Raw genomic sequence first — 27,177 nt, forward strand, 5'->3', positions numbered from 1 at the left:
GTGTGTCCTGGAAAAGCATAGAAATCTAGCTTTTCACAAAACTCTGATAATGCATGGGAAGGAACTAGTGTAATTCCCCTTTAATGCCCAGAAAAGTGATGGCTTTCATGAACTCTCTGTTAACCAAGGTTGTGTCCCCTGAAGTCATGCCACCAGTGAACAAGGCAATGTTGTGGTAACTTTTACCATTRTCAGACATTCAGAATGACTCAATTTATAGGAGTCATCTTGTAACGACTTGATTATGTTGAGCTTGCATATCATTGTGTCGTAATAGTGTTTTAAAYGAGTAGCTGCTGTTTACAGCTATAATTACTGTACCAGCTTTTGAACAGCACAGATATAAACAGCTTCTTGGGAGACTGTGCATTAGCTGTGTGTGGTACTCCTACTACRCACATTTTTGGGAAAAGAAATTAACTGTCTAGTTCCACAGAATATTACACAATTTTGGAAAGAAAGGCAACTGCAGTTTCTTTTTCTGAGAGCTTGCTCATCCGCGTTCCTCAGGTGTCATCATACATCTTCCTCCTACCTTCCCCAGTCCTTGCCATGCTGCTTGTTTTCTGGCATTTTATTGGGAATAATGATGATTTACAGAGAGTGTTTTGCGACAATGTTCTCTGTCATATACCTGTACATAGGAGTTCCAGAATAACATCTTCAAAAGTTAATAAAACCCATAATGTTATTTTTTCTGATCCTAGATTTCTTATGCCTTACTTAGTGATTTTGTTTCAACCCAGTAATTATGCAAGCCTCTCTCTTCATATAAAGATTCCTTCATTTTTTTTTAACTAGTAGTCACTTTGCTCTCAATCTACACTGTGTTGCAGGTCAGCAGACAAAGTTAGGTTTATGTAATAGTTTTAGCAAAGATGATCTAGCCTAGGAAAATAATATTTATTCGTCATAGACCCAAGTTAACTTGTCCTCTTCATCCCCACTCCTGATTCATCAGTCAGCAGCATTAGGGCAACATGACCCTTCTGCACAAATAAATGAATGGATTAGACACTGTTCTTAGCAAATTGTATTATTTGTTGCCTGCCCTTCTATACTAATGGGGAGTGGAGGAAGAAGACAATTTTCTTAACCTGTTCTCATCTTACTGAGTGGGAATCTTCTAATGCTGTTAAGAGGAAAATAACCATGCCACTGATTTTCTGCAAATGGTGATGCAAATTTTACCTGCTGTAGAAAAGAAGTGACCTGTTGTCACTTAAACTTGTAGTTGTAATAGCTACAAATGCAAAAGATAGAAAATAAGACATGAGCATTTGAAAATACCAATAGTGCAGTTATGATGCTGTGAAACTCTGGTCASTGCATGAGTCAATACTGAAGGTACAGAGCTGGAGCTGCAATTTAACCTTCTTGTGCAGCCTTCAAGACGACCTCCAGAAACCACATCTGGCTTTAGAAGTCATTGGGCAGTAAGTGGTTAGAGATTGAAGAAATACTTGGAGGGGCCACTATATATGTTTTTCCTCGTTATATATTCTTTTCTAGGCGTCCCTGACCAAACCCTACAACAGGCCTGGTGGAAGRAAGTGATATGGTGAAATAAAATGAAGGAGGGAAGAACAAGATAAGGAAAAGGATGTTCAGGACAAAGGATCAAAAATGGGGATTCTCCCAGACATGGGTAATCTCTGGGATTAGAAACAATTCACAGTCAGCAGGGAACACTTATGTGAAAACAGACCTCAGTCTGACATTGTGCAGCCACTTGTAGGTTTTGTCCTTGTATAGAAATCCATATAGTTGGTACTTATGCCAGTGTACTGCCAAGTGTGATAAAGAGTCCTTGGCTTCTCCTCCACTAGTGGGTAAAGATGGGCATCTATGTGTCAGTATTTTGGTCAATTTGGCAGCTATTTATGTTCTTCCATGAGCAGTCATTCAATAAATTCATAGGGGCAAGGGTATTTTTTGTAGTCTATGGAAGTCAGTCCTGCCTTCAGTTGTCTTCCTCTGTSCTTTCTGCTTGGTAACCCTTTTCTCACCTAAGAAAACTGGCAGGGAGGCAAGAGGAGCTGGCCAAGCCTGGGAGCAGGTTAAGTGTCTCCTTGGGGAATGGGGAGGAAGTTCCTTTTTAGTTGTACAGTTTAGTGAGCAGTGGAAGATCATCAGACAGATTATGGTAAWTGTCATTCCTTCCTGATACTTGTAGGACACTTCTGATAAGTTGGTTGTGATCCACATCTTGATGAGAGAAAGAGGAATAGAAATACTTTGCACACACATGGTATACTGAGTAATATTGCTAGAACCATTGTGAGTATTTCTGACTTAAGCACTTGATTTTGCAGCTTTCATATTGTCATGGTACCTATTGAATGTGACATTTCCAGCCTTAAAGAAAAGACAGAAAAGGTAGCTGATGTATAACTTTTCTGCTACATCCTACTGTRGTGGAACACAAGTATCCACCTAACTGAACATATTAGCATGTGTATGGAGTACAAAGGAAATACTCCTCACAGTATTGAGGTTTTGTGGTTTTTTGTGGTCTTTTTATTCATATACCAAAGCAAGACACCCCTTGCCCTGAAACATTACTCAAGTTTGCAGTGTCTAATTGTAGCTGATAGGACATGATTCAAGGCAGTAATGGATTTGTTTAGTGTGAACAGGAAAGAGAATTAAATTTTTAACCTCCATGTCCCTTTTTGCTGTGTAATTTAAAGAACTGAGTGAGGTGCCTTCCATCGGAGGTAGCATGTAAAAATGCTACCAAACCCTGACACTTGCAGAAATGCATCACTGCTCATGAAAAAGGGAAAAGAAACAAGATTGAAGTTAGTGTTGYAACAGATTACTTTACCTGTGTGCTATAGATGTCAGTGTAACTTACATAGAAACATTAAAAAAACCAGTTAAAATTGTGTGAAGTAATGAACCATTGAATTTTAAACCAACAAACCAACCTGCAGTAAACCAACCAAACAACACACGTCTTTATTTTAATAATGATTAAAGAGGTACATTTTTCACTTAAAAAAAAAAAGATTTCAAGTTCTCTTTCATAGGTTGAGAGGGCAGTAGATACTCTGAACCAAAAGCCTGGTAAATAAATATTTTCTGAATAGCTGTAGAATATTCTTAGAAGATGCTTCAGATGGTTATCATTTTGCCTGTGAGTATCAGATTATGAGTTACTTTCTACAATAAATGCAGACTCATTGAATTCTCTACTGATACTCCGATAAAAAACTGGTGCTGCTTTATGATAGTGAAGCACTAACAATTGATTCCTTGGTGTTTGGTGTCCTAACAACCCAACTGAAAGGCAAGCAACTACAATATATTTTAATTAACATATATTAATTGTTTTAAATAAAAATTGATTTTTGCTTTTCTTCTTTCGATCTGCAATGACATTTTAAATCTCAGTCAAAGATCCAGTACAAATGAAGACTRTAACCAAAAGCATTTAAATGCAAATAGATGATTTGACATCCTAGGAGCAGCAACCTCCTCCAGACTTTGTGCTGATGCAGGCTCTGTATTTGACGACACTGCAAGCATGCTGCTTTGAAACTGGTGGATTCATTATGGAGCTTTCTTGTCACTTTTTGCTACTTATGTAAAGAATTGTGTCTACAGAGGGCTTTTCATTCTTTAATTATTCTGGATAATTATTCTGTGTGATTGTGTTTATAGTTCTTGTCCTAGAAGATCAGCAGGGTTTTGTATTTCTTTTAGGGACACTTTCACATTTGCTTTTCACCTAAGTTCTACTGATTCTTATTAGCACAAGATTAGTGGTTAATGAGGCTTTTTTTTAACAGATCAATTTGAAAATAGCTTGAGGGAAAGAATATGACACATGCTGATGGCATATGTAAATAATAGTATTTTGCTATGTATCTTTTATGTGTAGCTGTTAAGGCATTTGGACAAATTCAGACTTTTCCGATACATGGACAGTTCTTCAGCTTGTATGCCTGAAATGTAAAGTGGTCCAATTTTTAAACATCACAGTCTGGAAAAGTTCCACTTAGAACCACATCTTTTATGAACTGTAACATGAGGACTAGATAGAAAACTGCATCATTTCTAGACACTGGATTCATTCTGATGGAGTATTCTGGAGAGGTTGAATTTCCAGATTTGATAAAACCATACTGGAAAATGTTTCAGTCACTGCTGCCTGGTCTGGAGATGTAGCATCCCTGTATACATCTTGAGCAAGGGAGGTAGTTAACAACACCTGTTGTATGTTAAAAGTGAAAGAGATCYTCATGTTGAAGGATAAGTGGACCTTGCATTTGTATGCCCAGTCCTTGCTACTAAGGATTGATTTTTTCCCTGTAAAATCCAAACCACAACTATTCTCAACTTGTCTTGTGTTAGCTGTTTTCCTTGGTTGTCACTGCTAGTATGRATTGTACTGCATTTTGTTGACATTCATAGTATTTTTTTCCTGTCCAAAATCAATGTTTTGGGAGAACTACTTAGTTGATTTTTCTTTCTTTATAAGCATTTTACTTGAATTTTGGGTTCATATGAGCTGTGAATGATGATTGGTTCCAATGACAAACAAAGCTTAGAGTTAGTGCAGCTTCTTTTTGCTTTTTGTGATGATTTTTCAGTTCGCTTTTGTGAAGTGGCTGGTTTTTAATGCTTGTTAAATTAGTTACTGTTGTTCTATAGAAAGTATTAAAACTTTGTTTAAAATATAAATTAAAAGATTTGATAAATAGTGGAGATGARGAGAATGAAGGTATTTATTTAATTACTTAAAGTGAATTGTCTTTAATGCCAGCAGGTGGTCTATTCAGAACTGTTAGTACCCATTGCATTTAGTAAGCCACTGTGCAAAGCAAGGGCTCTGTTCATTGCCTGTCCTTTTGAGCACAGATAATTGCTAGGAAATACTGACTGTAGCATTGTAGGATGACACTACTGGAAACCTGTTACACTGAACTTTATGTCAAATAGTTTTATTAGCTAGTTGATATGTACATATTATTAGTAAATTTAACATTCTGTGCAAATTGAACTAATTTTCTGTRATAAAACAAATCTCCCCCAGCATTATTTCATTGGTTTACATGTTTCTGGCAATTGCTGTTAGTGTAGCAGCATGACATAAATTTGGGAGTTAGTGAGTTGAGAAATCATTTAACTTAAAAATCAAGTTGGTTGATTTTAAACTCTCTTGCAATCTTGTTTTTTGCAAATTCAGTACAATGGATTACCATAAACACTAGTGAACAGTCAAAAGCATTTATTCCAGTGAAAATCCATTCTGAAATTCTTATAAGCAAAACATATTTCAAGCCTGCTTATTATATGAAAATACTTTCACTGCTGTTCAGCAGAGCAGTTAGGTATATGCACATTCATCACACAGGTACACAAAAATTCAGCTAGACTCTCTGGTTGAAATACAGCATTGAGAAAACATTACAAAGAGCATAAAGCATTCCATCTGTGTTTACAACGTTAGCAGATAATTTTTTTTAAATTCAGGCATAAAATTTTCATTCAGTTTAAGTAAGCCAGAGATAGATGTCATTTATGAGATTTACATACCATTAGCTCACATCAGTTGATTAGCAGCTGAGCTCTGTGRTACAGGGCTAGTTAGATGCATTATTTGTGATGCCGGGAGGCTGCAGCTCAAGGAGGTTTACTGGCTGCATACTCGTTTCCCATGCCTTTGTGATTACTTGATAAAATGCAGTGCATCACTGTGAACAATTGACCCTCTTGAACAATCCAGACTGGTCAGCAGCCTAAATCCACATTTTAAAGCCATCATTATAGCCTCAAATTTGAGAGTTTCCAGGGTGCAGACAAACGTGTTGTCCTCCTTCAGTACTAATCGTGTACCGTTTTCAGACTTTATGAAGTACTTGAATTGAATGATATTTGAAGATACTGAAAACTCCTCTGGAAATCCATCCAGCCTGCTTTTGGACACCAGTACAATTCTGGATTTTATTTTTGCTATGAATTCAGGAGCATTACAAAAGATTCTGAGTCCTTGTGAACGGTCGTGGCTGTCAGTTATTTCCAGGAAAGTAGTCTCTCGAGATGCTAGCTGTTCTTTCTCCCACCTTGATTTCACTGCCTCTGAGAGTACCTTAAGCTGAAAAAATTCGGCTTCTTGTGCCAAAAGTTGATTTTCTCGAAACCCCTCTGGTAGAAGAAGTTCTCCATTCCGTAGGAAGTTGAGGATGTGTCTGAAAAGGAGTCCATCTCTGTCTATGAAGTAATGACCGTCTGCATCAAATGGGCACATTATTCTTCCATTTATGATCCCCTCGAGAAAAGAATCTGGATACTTGGTTAGTGTCTGTTTTTGTGTGATATACAGATAACCACCGACATTGAGAGTAATCAGAGTCGTTTKATAGTCCTTGTCTAGCTCGGAGCTCTCAGAGTTGCTGTTTTTTTCTTCGCATTCATTTTCTCTCCTGCTTGTTTTTCTCTCCATTATTGAAGCTAGGACAAAAAGCCAGCTATTCTGCTTTGCTCTTGTCAGCTTGCAGAGAGGATGTTTCTTATTAAAAGGCACCTTTATTCAGCTCCAGCTCGATGTTGGAATAGAAATGCTGCTTGCATTGCTCCGACTGTCAGCTTGGGTTTGCAGTAGGTGGCGTCTCAGCTGTGTGTGCAGGGAGAGAGCAGGAATATGACTGTAAGGGAGAATTTGCATTTAACTGTGTAAGGGAAGAAACGAGTAACAACTGTTTGTTTTGTTTCTTTCAGTCTAAGTAGTTTACATAGCTTAGGAGTTCTGCACAGAAATGCATACTGCTGTACTAAATGGCAATTTATCTGTAATACTTATTTTTAATCCTGTATTTTTAGTATCAGCTGGCCAAATCATATTTAGTGCTTATGGTGTTAAAAAGCTTCATTTGTTTTCAAGGATTTTTATTTTCACAAAGCCTCTTTTTTTGCATTGTTTTTTAGTACTGATCACAGTACCTAATGCATACAGCAGGACAACACAGAAAGGAAAGGTGTCCCTGTCTGTACAAGGAGGGTGTCATCTGGGGAGTGTGTGCACATGCATGTCACTCATTTATCAGGCATGTGTGCAGTAAGATGTTTCCACAGAAGATACCCTGGAAGTGGTGCTGAGGACWTGGTGGTCTGTCTGTTTTAAGTTTGTGGCAAAAGCTTTCATTTGTAGTCAAAGGGAATATCCTCCCCAATGCAAGAGCAGCAGCCTGATTTGGTTTTGCTTTTTGCCTTTCTCTGTGCCATAGACAAAAAATGGTTTTWTGGGGAGGATTTACCATTTATATTGGTGATGGTTTTTAAGTCACCAAGACTGTCTMGCATCAGTTTGTTCTTTCTTGATAGAAAAACTCAGCTGCCCTGTGGAACAAAGGGCTTGTGTGTCTGCAGATAGCTTTGAACATCACATAACACCATAGCTTAGCAACACTAGGGTATGGGGAGGCAGAAACATCGGCACAGCACACTGTAATCAAACGGCTGTCTTCTCTCCTGTGTATTGAGCCTCCCAGTTGCCTCTTAGAAAAAGATCTCCCCTTTAAATATTTGAGTTTGGAGCAGGAAAGAAAAAGCTCTCCACACATCTCTGTGGGCGTTTCCTTGGGGAGTGGACAGATGGGAGCCTCTGCATGCATTCCCCAGCATGGATGGGAGCAAAGGCTTTCCTTGGGTTAGACCTGGAGAGGAGGAAGTTCCATATCCTTTTTCAAGATATATTTTTTTCACTTTAGATATGGTAGGTAAATATGTCCTGCTTTGCCTGGCTAGCAGTGGAAAGGCAGTATTTTTTCTCTAATTTCTTCTGCTCTGTTTCTAAGTATCTTATTCTTACTGCTCCCACTGTCTCTAAGGTTGTTTATTGATACCATGGAGTACTCACTGTAATATTTTATTATTTGATAACTGTCTCTAGTGGAAATAAATATTTTTCTCTTACTCTTTTCCTTGCCAGGGTATCCTGTCCCTAGCACTGATATGCTGAATTTTTCTGCTGCTGYATGTGTTTATTAAGCAGGTATTATTAATTACATTTGATTACCAGGAATTAGTAATGGATTTATTTTTAACTCTTTGATGTCATGGATATCTTTAACATAACTTGAATCAAAGACATTTCAATCAGTWTCTCATTTTTCAACATTTAGACTTCTTTTCCAAGATTAACTCCTTTCACTAATTATTAAGTTATTCAAGTTCAAGTTATTGAATTAGTAATTGAGGAAGTGAAAAAGCTAATTAGTTTCAAGTATTTTTTTTTCCATTACAGGAGACATCCATTCAAATTTAGTTTATTGTCAAGTGATGGAATTCTCATAATGTGCTTAGATCATGCATAGCTAAAATATTGAATGATCTTATTGTCTGTTAAACCTAAGAGAATGGTTGGTGTTGCTTTCATCTCACACAGAGAACTTGAAATACTTTGAAGCTGAACTAGGAGTATCCTGGTACAAGTGAGTAGGGGTTTCCAAGGAGAGAGGGGATTTGTAAAAGATAAGAAATTTCCCATATCCAGTTAAGCTGTCTGCATTTTAACAGACAGAATTTACATGTGTTCACTTAAGTTTTCATCATCTTCTCAATGTTCCAACATTTGCAGTTGATTTTTTCCACTTTTGTGAGCAAGTATTCTTTGAAAGATCATGCAAAATCATTTTAGTGGTTTGTATGATAAAATATTCAAAATGGATTTGGTGTGGAAAGTACACTCTGTGGAGTTCATGAATATYAAAACTTAAACCTTTGAGACTTGAGAAATGTAGAGCTGCTGTAAAATTTTCATCACTACAAACCCATGTAGCTTTATTTCACTGYAGCTGACAATCATCTGCAACACTAAATTAAAGCCTATAATTCCTTGGTGAAGTTTTCCACTTTCTGTGCCATACTGCAAGTCTTTCCCAAAAAGCTCTTATTCTTCCTGTGCACTTGGTGATAAATATGGTATTTAGTGCGTATAATTTTAGTGGGGTGATTTCATATAACCCACTATTTTTGAAGCTGGATTTCCTTTTTTTCTGTCCTTTTGTCAATGCACTGAAAGATCATTCAAAAGCTCATTTTGGCAAAGATATGGAAGTATTTCTTGCAATCAGGTTAGAGACTTTGACCATTTTTGTGCTCTGAGAGTCTCTTGTGTAGTGTACCAGTGTGTGAAAGCAGAGATGTTCCACGTGCATCCCAGATCTTTTTGCTTCCCTCTTGGACTGAGACAGAGTAACTTGCTGCTTGGTGATTTCCTGTGTTGTGAGTGAACTCCCTTAGGAGTGAGTTTCTCCCCTGTCCGGATGAAATGTCCTGCTTGCTGATATGGGTAGATAGCAATCCCAAAGTTACTGCTGCTTCACWAATTATTAATGTCATGTATGCTGGGATTGCCATTGAAGTAAGGAATAGTGTTGGAATCCATCAGTTGAAAGGATATTGTTTTGATTTCAGTTTAAGTCAGAAAATACGCACATTTAGGAGAGTGGCTGTAGTAGTAATACTCCATTTCCAAGTTACTCACCCTTTGTGTTGTACCARAAGGGCAATAGAAAGAGATTTCCAGTTCTTCTTGCTCAGATGAGCTGTCCTGAAGACCGTGAAAATTCAGTGCTGGTGTCTATCAGCCGCATAGAAAAACAAAACCAAGGACGAGGGGACCAGGCATCTGCCCCTCATTTTGCCTGACATGTTTCCTTTTGGAAAATAACCTGACTCCCACTCAGCTTTTACCCTCTTCTTGAACCTCCTGGTCTGGAAGCTTGAGCATGCCATGGAACTGAGGAGTCAGGACCASAACAACCATGGAAAGGTTGGTGATTTACCAGTGATTCGGCTTGCCTATCCAAAGAACATCAGCTTCATTGACAGTCTGCTGTCAGTGAARATAACCTGGGTTACAGAAACCAGCTACATTTTTTATTAGAGTACAAAAGAATGTGAGGAGAASTCTCAGCTCTAAGAGGGAGAGAAATTTAGAAGTGTATTATGAAGCTATGCTAATGCAATCTGTTAGGGTTATCGAGACAGCTTGCTAGTCATTTAATGTTATAACACAGAAAATTGGCCATGTTGTTGGACGATTAGACCACTCAGTAGCTCCTGTCTCATAGTGTTGGTAATGTAGAAATTCTCATTTTGATAATATCTCCAGATGTTGATTAACAGCTATTGAAGACAAACTCTACATAGTAATTAAARTTAAAGGTTTTCAAATTAGTGAGTCTGAACAATTTGCATTTAGGAGTTTCCAAAGAGCTATCTAAGAAACTATCGAAGTTGCTGTTGATGTTTTTTATAACCTCTGAGCACTGCARTTCTACAAGACTGAAAAAACAAATGCTGTGCCAATATTTGAAAGATGAATTGGATGAGCCAGRTATTTAAATATGAAAATGTACTGTATGAAAAACAAATACTTGACTTGGAAATCAATCGATATTGATTGATCAATTATTTTTTTTAATTAGAATTAGTTCAGGAAAGCAGGTGATGCTTTTTCTGTTAAATCCTTCAGTATGTTTCGTCATTTTGTAGTAGAATATACTGTATACTGTAATTTCCCTGTCATTTAGCTGTACAGAACATATCTGCAGGCTTCAAACTGGCAAATGTTAAGCAGAGAATTGTCACTGAGGTGTGGCTGTGATTTGGTTCTTGGTCCTATTTTTTTCTAGTGAGTGATCAAGGAGGTAGTTGCTGATGGTTTTGGAGATGATGCAGATGCAAGTACAGTCAGTAAGGCGATGCATTGCTGATGCACAACCATTTAGATGGTTGGTTAGGATGATTTTTTTACTATAACCAAATACAAAGTTTACATACCCAGGAATACACTRTAGACAGGGCTTGCATTAGAGGCTCTGATCTATGTATAATATGTCATCGACAGCTGAGCATGAGGTCATTGTTCTGTGCAGTGGTCAGTGAAAAAAGAGTAGGWTGTATCACTGAATGCCTAAATAAAGGAATACCAATGTGAAGAGCTGGTGATCGTGTTCCCTAGTGCATAACCACCAGAGAGGGATGGTCTGAGAAGGGCACCAGCTTTGAGGCAAGAGAGGTGCCACAAAATGCCTTTGGTTTGTGAGAGCGGAGCTGAGATCTAGTGAAGCAGGGGGCTGTTCCTTGTCCAGCCAACACATGCAAAAGCCTGGGAAGCTGCATAGGGTTTGAGCTACCAGGACTTCTGACTTAGATGCTAGTGTACTGGTTTCAGCTGGGGTGGAGTTAACTTCCTTCACAGTGGCTGGTATGGGGATGTGTTTTGCATTTATGCTGAACACAGGGTTAATAATACAGAGATGTTTTTGTTATTGCTCAGCAGGCCTTACACAGAACCAAGGCCTTTTTTCTGCTTTTTGTACTGCCACACTGATGAAGGAGCTGAGGATGCTTGGGAGGTTGGAAAGAGACATAGCCTGGTCAGGTGACCCAAACTGACCAAAGGAATATTCCAGACATATGACATCATGCTCAGTATATTAAGTGGGGAGAGAAGGAGGAAGAGGGGGTATGTTCGGAGTGATGGCATTTGTCTACCSAAGTTACTGTTATGTATGATGGGGCCCTGTCTTTGTCCCAACCCATGAGTTTCCTAGCTTTTACCTTTCCAATTCTCTCCCTGATCTGGTGGTGGGGCTTATTGGGAGATGAGTGAGTGGCTGTGTGGKGCTTGGTTGCTGGATGGGGTTAAACCATGATAGCTGGGAAGTAACAGCCTGTSTTCTGACAGTCGAGGAGCTGGAGGCACATGTGCCCACAGCCCATCCTTACTGCACTTTCATCTCCTTTTTCCCGCTGCTTGGAAACCATGCGTCCTGAGTGTGGTCTTGATCTCCACTCACAAGGCGGAGGAGTTGGTAAGCACCAGCACCTGTCCCGTGTGCTGTCAGTTCTGACTGTGAGAGACATTCGTGAACTGGACTTTCTCAGGCCAATAAGAATGATTAAAAAGCTGAAAAATTGGCATAGCGGAAGAGTAGAGAAAACATTATATATTTTTATTAGGCTTGATAAAGGTGGAGACTGCATAAGTGCTTAGGTGGGCAGAAATGCTTTCCCAGCAGGCTCTTCAGTTTAGYGGTAAATGGTCCAACAAGACAGTGACTGGAATTTGGAGCTGAGTGCAGTCAGACTAGAAGATTAATACATTGAAGTCTCCAAGCCAGTCCATCTCTCTCCAAAAATTGCAACAATTCAACCCCTACCAGACCACCTTCTGCACAATTCCAGTAGATTTCTCTCCTGCTTCTTTATTAACATTGGCTAAAGTGTTTCTACCATATTCTGTTCATTGCTACTGATTGTCAGCAGGGTTTGAAGCTGGAATTGGTGTCTCCCCAGCMCATACATCATCTCACTGAAACAACGATTGAAATTACTTTATAAATTGTCTCCAGGGCATTCAGGCAGGGGGGGTCAAGACAAGCATGCATTTGGCAGCTAATGGTGAAACTATGGATTATGKGAATGAGCCTGTACCTAGAGTTTCACTGACAGGGTACTTTGTACCTGTCACCACATGCTGGGCAACTGAGARTGTAAGACACATGGGAAAATGTCTTGTTTTCCCTTCTCATCACTGATCATAGCTAGTCTTCTATACTCATTTATTTATTTTGTACTGTCTACTTTGAGTAGATGTTTTTAACAGGGAATTACGACTTTCGTGCCTTATTCATTCATTACTTGCCAGGCTGATGTGACTTTGGAAATATCAAGACAGATGTGGAGCATTTTGGTTATCTTTTCATWGCATCTCTGGTCCTGCAACAATTGAAGACAGATGGAAGTCCCTGAATTTGAGTCTGGTGAATGAAGTCTAATTAGGTTGCAAAGGGAGTAAAAACGGTGTTCCCTCACTACAGTCCTGCATTCAGAGGTTTACGTCCATCTTTGTGTATTCTGCTAGACACTCAGGATGGGGTAAAATCCCTAAGAGGATCCAGGGAAAGTGGGATGTAAACCTTGGCTTTTGGACAGTGGATGTTCTTAGACTGCYGACAGGCTTGGCTGCAAGGCAGTGTTCAGGAGGCTGTGCACAGCCTTGTGCTGTGAAGCAATTGGAACATTTTGTCCGGACTTGACTGCAGAAGTCAAATCTGGATCAGTGGTAATTGAAAGAGGGTATTAGCCAAGACATCCAGGATGAGATGCYGGAGAAGTTGTGGATTYCCCAATCCTGACAGTTTTGAAGGCCAGGTTGGATGGGGCTTTGAGCATCCTGGTCTAGTGGCAGGTGTCCTTGACCATGACAGAGGGATTGGAACTGAGTGATTTTTAAGGTCCCCTCYGGCCCAAATAATTAGGTAATAATAAGGATAAACATTTTTAACTGGTATATTCATTTCCTAGGTAGTTGGTGAGTGGGAACTGTCTGCTTTACTGATCCTGATCCTTAAAAATAATTTGAAAATTGTGCAAGGTACAGGGAGATTGATAGTGACATGTTTGTGTTCGGGCAGCTGAGTTGGATGGCTCAGATGACTGTAGGTTAGCTAGCCTGGAAACCTGTTCTGTGGAAGCGAGCAGAAAAATTGTTATGGAGTTCAAGAGGTAGCTAAGATTGGAAATGTGATGAATGCTAGCAARCATGTCATGGCTTTATGTAAAGGTTTTCTGCTCAAACAAACCTAATTTTGTTTATTTTGAAGATTTTGAGTTCAAAGTAACAGCATGTTTGCAGCCTACTTAGCATTTTGTATTGCACATAGTCTAGATATTTGTGGCATTCTGATTTATGTCTAAAAAATAAAAAGCAAGCACACAAGATTAAAAACCAGCTGACTGTTATCAGAAMGGAATTATGAGTCGGAAGCCACTTGAGTTATAGTTTGAAGGGCTTCCTCCAGGATTAGCGAGGACAGGGTGAGAATCACTGCTTATAAAATGTGTTGTGATTGACACAAATGCTGGTCAGACAGTGAGTAACTATGACAGAACTGTCACAATATGACTGAGACTGCTTAATTCACAGAATATGTTTTAAAGACAAGTCATTTTCACCAAGCCAAAGGCAATTACACGCCTAGGAACAGGCAACACAGAGCACATAGATAAAATGTGAGGCTTAGAAAAGACTCAAAATAGTTATGTTATTAATATAATAGCAAGTCAACTCCATAAAGCCACAGAACTTGTTTTTTAGAGACAAATTGATCTTAACCCAGTTTTAGCCATCTGAACATGAAGCACACACAGACACCATTGCACACCCCCCCCCCNAAAAAAAAACAAAGCCCAGAACAAAAAAACAGCAGAAAATCATTGAATTGTAAAAGAGATGGGACCACTTTTTTTCTGACAGTRTCCATTCCTCCCTTTCTTGGCTGAAATGAGAGATTCTGTTGAGTAACCTTGAAATGGCTTAAGTGAGGTGAGAGAAATTCCAGCTCTTTTATCGGTTACTTTACCTCCATGTATGGTTTTCCTAAAATCAGTACAATAGTATTATTTTGGGTTCTTAGTGTCTGTATTCTTAAAACATGATTTCAAGATTGAACAAGATGCAAGTAAGAAACCCCAAACTGATTTAAGTACAGCATAAATGTCTTGTGATGAGAATGCATGAGCTTTAATTGGTTCATTTATTGAAAAGATGATTGACAGGCACCTTGATTACAAGGTATAAATATTTTCAGAGGTAGAAAACACCAGGTACTGAAAGGCTCTTTAACATAGTATAGMAAGTCATAAGAAGAACCAACTGCTAGAAGCTGAAGCCAAATTCATTTTAGAAATTAAGTGGCAGTATTAGTACCATTTTAGCCACAAATAAATTTCTTCTGTAAAGAAGACAGTACAATTTTTCTGTCTGTGATACATAGAAAGTTAGGCAAATTTGCCAAGTTGTCTCTTTTGACCATTAACCTAGGAATCAACAAAATCGCAAGTGTTTTAATACAATTCTTCTCTGTTTCATTCAAACCTCTCTGAAAAAATACAGYATTCTTACTCCTTTAATTTAGCTTAAATTAAACCAAGAAATTTTAGATTAAATAATTTTAAAATACATGATGTCAACGTAATAGCTCCTGACATTATTCATGGAGAGCAGACTTAGTATTAATGTGCAGATGTAGTAAYATTTCAGTCTATAAGGTGATAGGAAAAACAGAGGTATCTCAGAGTGCCTTGGGTTACTTGGGCATCAATATTTCTAGACATTTCTGTCATCTTCTGTGACATTGCCAGCAGAAGTWTAGTGCCCTTGGAAGAAGGTTTTAATAGTGAGAGCTAATCAAGCCTTTWAAACCCATCCTTTCTTGTAATGCAAGGCTGTTCCAGAGGTGTTTGACYAACAAATATTGCACTGGCTATGCCCAAAAGAGATGGAAAATTGACATGCATTCCTCCAACATCCACACATTATGCTCTAGCACATTGTAGTAGAAATGCAGATGTTTGCCCACCATCACTTCTGTCTGCATTTCTGCATCAAGTTGCTTTTAATTTTTGGGTTTATCTACCCTTTTGGTGTAGGCTGGTACTGCRCTGTTAGTCATCATTGCTTTAGGCAAAAGGTGGTCACGTAGGATAACAAAGTGACTATGTCACAAAGGTGCATGTCTAATATTACCTAAATACTTGTATGTGCTGTCCTAGATTACTAACTGAAAGCTTTTACTTCTTTTCCTTGAGTGTTACAGTATGCTGTATTATTACTTTATTCCTTTAGTGRACTTGTAAAAGAAATTGTAACAACAGAAAAATGTGTTACTCTTYTCCTGAGAAGAAGAATAAAATTAGCTTTTGTTTTGTCTTCCACTAATTTTGGGTACTTTGATTATCAGGATCACTTTGTAGAGCCCTTTTTTTGTAAGCATTGACTGTATTAATTGCCCATTTACAGAAAACATTTCCTAAATATTCTAAGTCTAACATCTAGAGAAAGGAGTTGCCATCTCTTATTTGGAATTTGATCTCTGTGATTCATTCTTAATATGTGAAACATCTAGGGTATACCAGCTGTGCAAACATGTTTTTCCTGCTTATTTCTTAGGTGTCTAAATAGCAGAGATTTTAGAACTTTATTTGAGAACTGAGAATTATGTTATATTTAGTAAATTCTTAATTAGTGAAAAATAATTCAAGAGTTGACCTTGCTGGTGGATCTTATTTTAATGTCCAGTTTTGCTTCATTTTCTTTTCATTCTAGATAAACTTGCCTTGGAAGGAATAGTGGTGCAACGTGCTGAATGCAGACCTGCAGCTAGTGAAAATTATATGAAACTCAAAAGGTAGGAGTGCTTCCTTGCAAATGATGTGTAATATCTGACTTTGATGCTTTGATTATTGCCTTACTAGGGAAGGATGATTTCAGTATTATCATGGTCTTATGTCAGATTTACACAGAATCAGAACTGATCTTGCTTTTGGGGTGGATTTTCTGCAGGGAGGGAATGAGGCTGCTTTGGAAGTTATTTCTYTCTCTGGATTTGTGTGGTGGAATGATGCAGACTTCTGCATCCCATCAAATGCAAAGCTCTTACTAGAGCACAATATACTYTTTCATATCTGAACATATGATTGTATGACTGTACTCATATGTAATTGCAGCTGAATTTCCTGAGTACTTAAGGTATTATATTGGTCTCCTCAGGATTCACTTCTTGAGTATGKGTTTCTGTGGATTGCCAAGTCTAATTCCACTTAGCACTGTGCCGTACTAGGCAAAAAGGGTCTCTGAAAAGACATGTAAAATGTCCAAAATAGGTAASAATATCTGGGGAAGTGCTGGATCTAAACTTGCATGCTTGTTAGAAAAGTTAGTGACTGAAAATACCAGGAATGGCATGGAAACCACAACACACACATTTGACAGAATCATTTAGCGACTTCTGAAMATTTAAGCAAACACGTCTGGAATTTGCCATGTGATTCATATACCTTATGGGTAATTAACTTGATGATGTTCTYTAGTAATCAGATTTGGGATTGAATTGTGCCTTATATTAAATGMATCTTTATATATTTTAAGCATGTGGGTTTTCATTAAATCACCCTTTTGTACTGTGAGTTTATTGTAGAGAAATTCAAAGCAGGAAGTTTCAGGAAGAGAATCATCTGTGTCTGGTTTTAGAATTGTCAAAAGAAAGAGAGAAAATGCAAAGTGATGTTTTTCTCCAGCGCCTGATCTGATTTCTATGTATCATATACTTTTTAAGTATCTTATATTTTATTAACTTCCTCTGTCATCTAAATTGTTCCACTTCTTATTGCGTTCAGTTTTGATATATTATGTTCTAGCTGTTGGCAAATCAGTACCATAAGTTTGTTCCTGTACAGTGAACTACTTCATTTCAGATGGAGTTCTGTAATTGCTATCATGGTTTTTGTCATCAGTGGCAAATGGAGCATGAGGCAAATGTAATGTTAYTGGAAAAAAACTCATTTCAATCTGGCAATTTTAAATATTCAAGAAACGAGAATGTAAGATGTATTTGCTTCATAATTGTTTCCTGATCCAAGTGCTTTTTTGCATTTTGTACATAGTTGATCAGATAAGCTTCTGGTAAGGCCATAGAAGGAGACTGAAGCAGAATTGATAGCATTAATTAAGTACCACCCAAACTTTGAATTTTTCRGTGTTCTACTTTCTGTCACACATTCATGGATGCAGCCCCTCCTGGTCTTCAATTTTGTCATATTCTACTCCTATAGGAGCAACAGAAGTACTAACACAAAGGCAGATTTTATCTCTGAAAACACTGACAAGTGAAAACAATGTTACCTTTGCTTTTTCCTTCCTGTAGAAAAATTGTCAGACTGTGTATTCCTACTTTCTAACTTTACATGTTGTTAAAGATTTTTTGCCTTCTACCAAGAAGTTTAAAAAATAGTCTGATCTGTTGGGAATCAGCATGAGATTTAGCACATCTAACAGTCACTGCCTTAGAAGAAATTGGTTTATGTCCAAATACTGTATCTGGTATTTGAGTGGTAGGATCTAACTTTTCACTCCCTTTATACTCTCCCACCCTCAACATGCTGCAGTCTGTATTTGTGCACAAAAAAAGGTGTCAGCGTTAAAGATAAAACACATTCATTATAGAGCTGTTTTATATTAAACCATTTTGTTAATTTTTCTATTTACTGTTGTGCTTTATATGAGAAACACTCTTCAAAGGAGGAATATGTAATACCAATAAAACAGCAAGTCTATTGTGTAGGCTTTAAGYGCTATAATACTAAGTTGAGTTGGGAAGGAAATAAAATTAAAAGATAAATGCAGTTGCTTCAAACATTTAAGATCTAGAAAATGAAGCTGTGCACTCTCAACAGCTGTAATCACTTTTTTTTCTGAGAGCTGACAGTAACCAAAAGGGATTATATAGTTCCTGGTATTAAATGCTGATACGGATCCTGTGTATTTTGCCATCTGCATCTGGGTCAAGGAGATCGGCTGATGGATGTGTGGTGTGGCATTGATTTCCCTGCTGCTCTGTAGAGTTTCAGTGTGAGGACAAAGCATTTGTCTTGTGATGTGATTGCCAGCAGTTAAGTGGGAGCTAAGTGTGTCATGTGGGTTTAAAGGTGGATGATGAAAATATAGAAATTGGTGACTTGTGTGAGTGAAAGTGTTAACAAATGTAGTAGTCAGGAGGCTTTTTTCCCCAAGGAGCAGCTTTTGATTGGATTACAGAAAGGGTGGAGATGGCTGATGTTCACAAGATATTGAATACAAGGTACAAATATGTGTCTAGGGGTAACTAGTCAGAAAAGTAAAACAGAGGTTTTATGACCTTCACTTGATATTTTCTGTTTTGCAAGTTTTGTTGTTGGCAGATTTACTTATTTTTTTTCAATTTTATGTTCTGAACTTTATGTTCTATAAGAGGAGCAAATACCATGAAACTCCTGCTATCCTGTACTAGTAAAGCTTTGTGCTATTGAATTTCCTACAAAATTTTTATTAGCAGTGTGTTTCTTTTTCGTAGCACCTTAATGATTGGTTGTACATTTCCAGTTACTGAGGCTAGCTGAAAAATAATATGTGGTTTCCAAGCACCTGTCATGATTCCTGTCTTGTGGGAGTGGATCTCATGATCCCATTTAAAAATATTTGGACTGTGGGGGGGAAAAAAGTAGTCAGACCATTCCCAAGTGCAGACAGTTTTACAGTGCAGTGGTCACAGAAAATACTGTGCCTACATTACTCTACGATAGTTCCCTTTGTGCCCCATCGAGCCTGTCAGACAATGGGGACACATGTGAWCGGTTATACAGAGTGTGTGGCACAGACAGTCACATGCATGGCTCATTGTGCAGCACACTCTGTATCTGCACCAGGCTTGTGCCTCCACCATCTATGTCATCCAGGTTGATGTCCCTTCTGTCAGACTGCRTTAGGCAAGCTCCACATCCTCCCTAGCTTGTGTTTTCTTACTCTGGTCAACTTTCCACTATGAAGATGCATTATCTGTGCCTTAATTTTGTCTTTCTGAGGCTTAACAGATTTTAATTTCATGATGCCAGTGTTTTAACCACTTTGGGATTAATGACCCCCACAAAGAGAGAGATCTTCCAAGCAGCTTGTCTGCACTGGGAAACGTAGGGCACAGGAAGAGCAGAGTCCCCCAGACATTCAGGATCCCTTCAGGCTCCAGATGACTTGAGAGGAGATGAAAATAAGATTTTGATACTCCTAAGGGGTGCTATTCACAAAAGAGGGGAAATGGAGGACTGGCATGCAACCCATCTCAGAATCTTCCTGCCAAATTACCTGTTTCCATCCTTGCACTGGTCCTCATGTCTGTTCTCTTCATCACTCTCATCATAACAAACTTTCTTCCCCAATTCTCTGAGTCCCCCGTTCTCATTTCTGCTTCTCCATTTCCTCAAAGAGAAGAAATGTTTTTCAAAAGTATTTGGAACACATCAGTATCTTATGCATTCAAACTACTTCTCATTTTAAGGTAAAGTTAAGAAAAAAATCTCTAAGAGTGACTTCTGAAAAGCTCCAATTCAGACTGACATTGTCAAATTGAGTAGCTACAGAGAAGTCTGCCGGGCTGGTGCGCTGGGGTGGCTGGGCTCGAGGCTCACAGTTCTCAGGGGAGGTTTTGAATGCACATGTGAAGTACAGCTTAAGCAGCTGATGAATTGTGTGAAGTGTTTGGTAGCACTTCTACAACAGTGGGAAATGGCAGGCAAAAAAAAAGACAAATTCAGAGCCCCTGTTTCATTCTCAAATGTGATGCTGAAATGCTGGTCACCTTTCAAAATGGATTTTGGAAGACTTAACTTCAACTATACCTGATCTGAATTACTGAAGTCTCACAAACAGTACATCAAGTGAATAAAAAAAAAGGAGTCCCAGGATTACCAAAAACCTAGAAGAGCCAACTTTTACCACTCCAGCAAGGCTGGTAATCCCTATAGTTCCCTTAATTTAAAAATACATTGTAAGATATCTTTAGTAAAAATGGTGATTGTCAGTATGACAGYTTGTAACAATCCTGCAAGAATTTTGCTTTTTCTTGTAAAAGTTTTCTACAGAGAGTATATGAAAGTCCTTAGAAAAAGCTGCTGGACRAAACATGCATAATGGGCTTTTAAGAGTAATGGGTTATAAAACACTCTAGAATAATTAATGAACTTCCGTGTTTGGAAAGTCACATTTCTTTACAACCATATTATGGAGACCTCCAGAAGTCCTGAAGCTTGGTGTTCTAGGTCAAACAAGTGAAATTAAATTAGTGCAGATGAGTTGCTCACCTTTTCAAAAGTACAGAGGGAATATTGACTGACAGTTCAGTATATTGCTGGAAATGAGCACTATGCCTGGGGTTTGGGGTTTTTTTTGRTGGGGGTTGTTTTATTTTGTTTTTCTTTTTGGYCTTTTCTCCCCACAAATACCCCATACTAGCAGAAGAAAAGGAGTATTTTGACCACCATGCCACTTCATATATATTCTCATAGATATGCTTAGTTGGCTGTAAATTCCTTTGCAAAATATTCATACATTTGTGCATTTTCCACAAAAGCTGACATGCTGCACAAATACTTCTCAGTTTGTTTGAGGTGGGAAGCCATTTTTATGCTGAGCTGAGATTGCTTCTGCCTGTCAGTCAATGCGACCTTGATTTTTCAAGTATTGAAGATCAGTTTCTCTGGCTTGAAGTAAGATTCACCATAGTAAAAAAACACATTCCCAGGATATTTTGAGTTACTCGTCACGTGATTTTTTTTAATGTGCTAAAAGATTTCCAGTCACAGATTTTCCTGCAATTTGTAGAAAATTAATGCATCTATTAATCATGGTCATAGGGGGTTAAGCTGTACTGTTGAGATACGTATTTTATATTATTCTTTTGTTCTTGGACACCAACCAGTTTTTCCAAATCAAGCAAATTGCACTCTAATTGTGAATAATTGAACKGCAAAGTAATATACACACTAGTACTTCAGTATCTTTGTCCATTTTTGATCCACCTTTCACCTTTTTTTAACAGAGTAGTCAAGATAAATACAGTAAGAAAACAAGGTTTAATTGAGATGAGCTCAGCAGCACAGAGGAGTGGTTATTCCCCATTTTAGAGATCAGGAGTGTTACTTTTGTTTGTTTGCTTTATTTATTTTTTTTTGTGATTTTAGGCTCTTGTCTCTGTCTCTTGTCCTTTTCATTTTGTCTGTCATTCTGTTATTCTTACAAGTGGTTTTCTGAGACTGGATTTTAATAGGTGTTTTGTATTTCCACGTGTGTTGGTTTTGCTTGGCCCAGTTTTTGGAAGGGGGGGGGGGCGCCAAAAAGATATGTGAGAAGCCTCTGGAGGCTTCCTTCATGTCCAGCAGAGCCAATTGCTGTTGGCTCTGAGGATGATGGACATGCCACTGACCAAACCTAGGCCAATTGGAGATGGTGGTTAYACCTCTGTGAAAACATATTTAAGAAGAAATCAAAACAAAGGGACAGAGTAGTTTTGCCAGTGGAGGAGGCTGAGCAATATGGAGAGAGAGGCCTTGCTCCCGAGATGGAACAGCCTGGCCTTGGGCCTGCACCCAGGGGACGAGGGACCCCACGGTGCAGCAGTTTTGGGGTGACTGTCTGCCCRTGGGGGGACTCACRRTGCAGCAGATGTGTGTGGCCTGCTGCTTGTGAGAGTGGAACCRCGYCGGAGAGGTTCAYSGAGAACTGTCTCCYGTGGGAGGGAYCCCACGGCAACGCAAGGGAAGGACTCCTCTCCCTCAGCAGCTGCATCTCCTCCTCTGACTTTGTTAGTAATAAATTCACTTCATAATTTAAGTAGCGCCTGTTTTGTTCATTAAACATTTCCTCCCTGCTCCTTATCTCAACTCATGAACCCTTTTGTTAAGTTTTTTTGCCTTTGCTCTTCTCGACCCAGTGGTGGTGGGGGAGAGCGAATGAGCAGGTGTTGTGGGTGCCTGGCTTTTGGCCAGCATTCTAAACCACAACACCATGCTTGTTTGTTCAGTGATATGAAAAGGGTTGTAATTTTGGTCGCTGCTTTGCCATTATAATCTAATAAATAAGGCTTAGCCTACTGTTTGTAATGCAGCAGGTATTTTACCATGTTTCTCTTAAATCTGCAGCTGGATGCAGAAAGTTAATATGTTCTTTCTACTCCGTTGTTGTCTTCAGTTTCTGCTAGCCAGGTGTATATGGGCTAATCTGAGAGGATTGTGTAGGGGGGGRAAAAAGACATAAAACATTCCTTCTTTTATTTTAATACACTTTCTAGCATATGAGTTATATTGGTTATGGAAACTGATACTTTCTTAAATTTTGGGAGAGAATATTGATCTGATCACTAGATCTCAGTTTCCTTCTTTTTGTAAATGCTTGGAGACAGGATAAAAAAAAAGGCTTTGCTGGCTGACTTACAATTCTTCTTTTGTTTTACCTTAAAACAACTTTGTTACAACATGACATGAAATTTACCCTCTTTCTGTTTTTTAAAATATCATTATTTCCAGGTAAGAGTCACAGAATCACAGAATGATKGAGGTGGGAAGGGACCTCTGGAGGTCATCTGGTCCAAAAGCCCCTGCTCAGTCAGGGCCACCTAGAGTTGGTTGCCCCAGGTTGTGTCCAGATTCTCCTGCATTTCTCTGGAACTGACATAGTTTATTWATAAAGAGCATAGTGAATGTGTTTGTGCCTTTTTAGAAAGATATGTTGTTGATAGAAGCCTAGCATGAAGGTCATTTGCAGAAAGAAGATAAATGCTTTGAGATGAATATTTAAGAAGAATTAATGACAAATACTCCAGTTGTTCCTTATACTTTGGAAARGGAAATCAGTAGTTGCAATTGGAGAGTTCTAATTGTTCTGGGTTTTTTTAACACAAAGTTTATGAAACGGAGGCATCTCATTTAAGAACATATCTAGTTTGCCTTTATGATAATTAGCAAAATAGCATCCATTTCCTTTCTATCTRCTGAAAGCTGTGAGGCTAAAAATAGTCACCCTGGAGTATGTTCAGGCTTCAGTCATAGCCAGCTTCTTCAAGCTGGAAAAAAGCCTCACTCAGTACCAGTGCTCAGCACCAGAAGTTCTGGATATTTATAATTCTAGTAAACCTTAATGTCAGTGGGACAGATTCCTTYTCTTGAAACCAGTCTTAAATGTCATATAGTGCTGGAAGTCTTTCTACCATTGTTTACTAGGGCAACAATTAATTAAAAAGATGTCTCTGCTGCTAAGGTGCTTCCCAGATTCCAGTGAGGGACTTGTTTATTACTTAGGGACATCCATCCTCTTCCCCAGGGCAGCACATTCCTTTTCATTCTCTTTTACATCTGTAATATGAAAGTTACACTCTATAGTGGGTGAAAATCTAGAGTTCAGTTTTGACTACCATGACTGATCCAGTGTTAGTGATGTTAAAAACATCATTTCTGCATTGATGTCAGCCTTCAGATGTAAATCTTTGTTTTCTCTGTGGCAGAGCAGAGCTCACTGAAGCTCGTGGATCTCCTCCTGGCCATCATTCCAAATGCTGTAGTYATGTTGAGTACTGCTGGTGTTCTGGGTTCTGCAAAACTGCTTTGGCAACTACCAGGCTGACAAGCTCAAATTTTCACAATATGTAGAATGTCAGCACCATACCACATCTTCTATTTTTAAGCCACTTTGTTCACATACTACTGATGATATTTGGAGTTTGTAACAGATCAGGAGACTGGTGTCATCCAACAGTTCCCTGCTGCCAAGGAGCTCCAAAAATTGTATGATACCACTGGGTACTAAAAGTTACCTAGTACAGAATCAAAGATTAGAATCATCAGGTGGCAAATTCTGTTGCTGATGTATTGGTTTCCTGGCTTACCAAAACATTTCTGAAATTCATGAAGCTACTGAAAGGCACTGAAACAAGGGTTTGAAAGGTGGCAGGGTATACGTGTGTCCCTCCAAGTAGCACCTGTKACTTGGGATGTCACCAAGTTCAAGGAAATTCACAGATGAGAAACCATCCATCTTCTGTTTCTGGTTCTTTTTTGAAGGAATGCCTATAGGACTCCAGTGCTACTCAAATTGGGTTTCCCTGTGATCAGTGGTGATTTAATTCCTGAAGACATGGCAAAATTCCAGCRTGAGCCTAACTCCTTGAGTGCCACAGGACAAGCTACACCATGGGGGAAGGCCRTGGAGGTATCTTCTGTGCTCCTCAAAGGTTCTGTGGGTGGAAAAGATGCCAGCTTGAGAAATTAATCACATCATACATTTTATGGAAGACTCTTCCCTTCTCTAAATATCTCATATATTAATACAAGCTACTGAAGCATTGCAGCAATCCATCAGCACTCAGGCACAATCCTGAAATGTTTTCCAAAAGAGAGGTTGTTGTGCAGCCACCTGCTAATGCTTGAGTCTGGGATGTTTTTAAAATAGCTTAGGAATTGAATTTGAATGAATGCATAAAACTGAAAGCAATAGTAAATCATTTTCTTTTGCTTTAAAAATGAGAGATATAATGTAAAATTCTTTGGCATTCACTCATCTAATCTAATTAAGCTCACATTTCTTTCTCTTGAATCATGTGGATAGAAAAATRTGAGATTGCCAGTATCAGAGGCCAACAAATTATACTTAAGTTGCAAATACAGTGAAGGAACTTTAAAATCATAGGGGACTTATTTACATTTCGAATCAAATGGAATAATTTTCAGTAGTATTTTTCACAGAAGCTCTTCTACAGACTGTTACTTCCCACAGCTTTGAAAGAAGCAGAAATGAATACAAAGGACCACTGCCTGAAGTATTTCTTTTGTACATTCATGTGCATGCACAAGTGTAGCAATTTAATATAAAAACAATGGCTCTCAAATTCTTTGTTCTCTCCATGCCTTCATTTAAATACAGATATGTCTGCTTATGGCCTTAAGAAAAATATATACTTCTATTTTAATTCTGTTAGCATTGCAAGACTGACATGACTGCATGAGATTGAGGTGGTTTCTCTTTGAAACGGTATTTTATCAACAGAATGTGATTTAAATGTCAGTTCTAGTGATGTGTAAATCGTGAAAGTATTCCTTCCCTTCAAGTCTGCATTGAGTTTGAAATTTGCAAGTTGTTTTGTGCCTTTTAATGGGATACGTTATTTAATTGAACCTTGTATGCAATAATTGCACAATACCTGAAGTCTATTATGATGTTTTTCCTAGACTTTTGCCTCCTTTGTTTGCAGTTGGTAGATTTGGCTGGGATTTAATTATTGTCATTTCAGTATCTGTGATGCTTCACTGAAAATTTTGCACTATACATTAAGCCACTACCATTAGGACTCAGCACAAATACTTATGCACTGGTAGAAGGAGTATTAGAAATCAAATCTGGCTGTGTGTTTGTTGAATAGTGCAGTGAAACTGTTGATGTGCTTGATCTATACCTGAGATTGAAATGAGAAGTTTTTCTGAGCTAACCTTGTACCTTGAATGCTGTTATGTGCTCTGACAGGAAAGCATGAAGAATGCGTATGAATTCTGCTGCTCAGTCCCTCCCCTGCTACCCTTGGCAGAAAGCTGGAACTGAGGGAGCTTTGTGATGACTACCTGTGACCATTAAGGTTTAGGATCAGTATTACTTTMATTTATAATTTTGTATAAGTGTATTCTGTAATATCTTTTCTGTAGAACACAGAGATGTATGATAGTGCAAGGTCCTGCACCTGGGGCAGGGCAATCCCCAGTATCAGTGCAAACCGGGTGATTGAGAGCAGTCTGGTAGAGGACTTGAGAATGGTAGATGAAAAATTGCACCTGAGCTGGCAATGTGGGCTCAGAAAGCCTCTTACTCAGGAGCTGTAAAGATCTGTTTTGCCTTGGAGTGCCGTGTTCCAGATGACTGCTCTGTGCTTTCCCAGTGCCTCGCAAGAAGTCTGAAATGTCTAAACATGAAGTTAAAATGGGTAGTGCAGCACCTGAGGGTTGTCAATGTCTGCTGCTTCAGGTGCTGGCCAGCCACAAGTTTGAAAGCAAGGTACAGCATAAAGCAGTGACATTTAGAGAGATTATATTCTGGTATTTGAAWTTAAAGCTCCCAGCAGAATGTAATTAATATAGCAAAGCCACTAAATGGAAATTATTGAAAAAATGCACTCATGTTCACTCAAGTTTCTGCCACATCTCAAGGCTGATAAAGTTCTGCACTAAAATTGACTCTGCATACCTGAATTAATATCCTATTGATATCCAAATGTATTGTATCAGTAGGTATTGGAATATGCTACCTGCTATATCAAAATTATTTCATTTTCTTCTCGTTGAGGTCCATAGTCTCTGCTAGGAGACATAAGCTACCTACAGCCATTTCTAGTTGAGCCATCTCTGAACAATTTAGAAACCACTGCGTGCACAGAACAGAACTTAGATTTAGAAGGTGGAGAAGGGCAGAACAGAAAACTGACTGGATTTGGGGTGTTTTGAAGGAGAGACTTGACTTTTTTTTCAGTTGATCACTGTGTGTCTTTTTCAACTCTGTTCCTTTCCTTCCCTTCTCTCACCCAGGGTACCTTTCTCACTCAAACTTTTGAGTGTGCAATATGCTGGTGTTGTCAAGCACTGTTAAATATTTCCTGGTAGAGGTTTAGGGTGGCCCTTTATGACTTAGATGAAGTGGTAAGTTTATGTAGGAATTGTCTTCAGAAGCAGTTTTAAAATAATATTAATTTAATATTTATTTAAAAATAATTTATATCTGTGCTCATCTCATAGAGTGCATTCAATTGAAAATTT

At 38.5% G+C, this 27,177-nt stretch overlaps 2 protein-coding genes across 2 annotated transcripts in view; one reads left to right on the forward strand and one right to left on the reverse strand.

The window, feature by feature from the left end:
• GTF2F2 (general transcription factor IIF subunit 2) overlaps window positions 1-27,177 on the forward strand; it is an 81,098-nt gene that overhangs the window by 21,871 nt on the left and 32,050 nt on the right. The window contains exon 6 of the mRNA XM_057374699.1: window positions 16,133-16,214. Within this exon, the coding sequence (XP_057230682.1) occupies window positions 16,133-16,214 (82 nt within the window). The remainder of the gene's footprint in view (window positions 1-16,132; window positions 16,215-27,177) is intronic.
• On the reverse strand, window positions 5,594-6,454 carry KCTD4 (potassium channel tetramerization domain containing 4). The gene has a single exon (XM_057374697.1). It carries the CDS (start codon window positions 6,452-6,454, stop codon window positions 5,681-5,683), a length of 774 nt encoding a protein of 257 aa, XP_057230680.1. The 3' UTR covers window positions 5,594-5,680.

Source organism: Malurus melanocephalus, unplaced genomic scaffold (assembly GCF_030028575.1).
Source record: "Malurus melanocephalus ecotype Western Australia unplaced genomic scaffold, MMel_1.1 scaffold_231, whole genome shotgun sequence".
Classification (NCBI taxonomy): Eukaryota; Metazoa; Chordata; class Aves; order Passeriformes; family Maluridae; genus Malurus; species Malurus melanocephalus.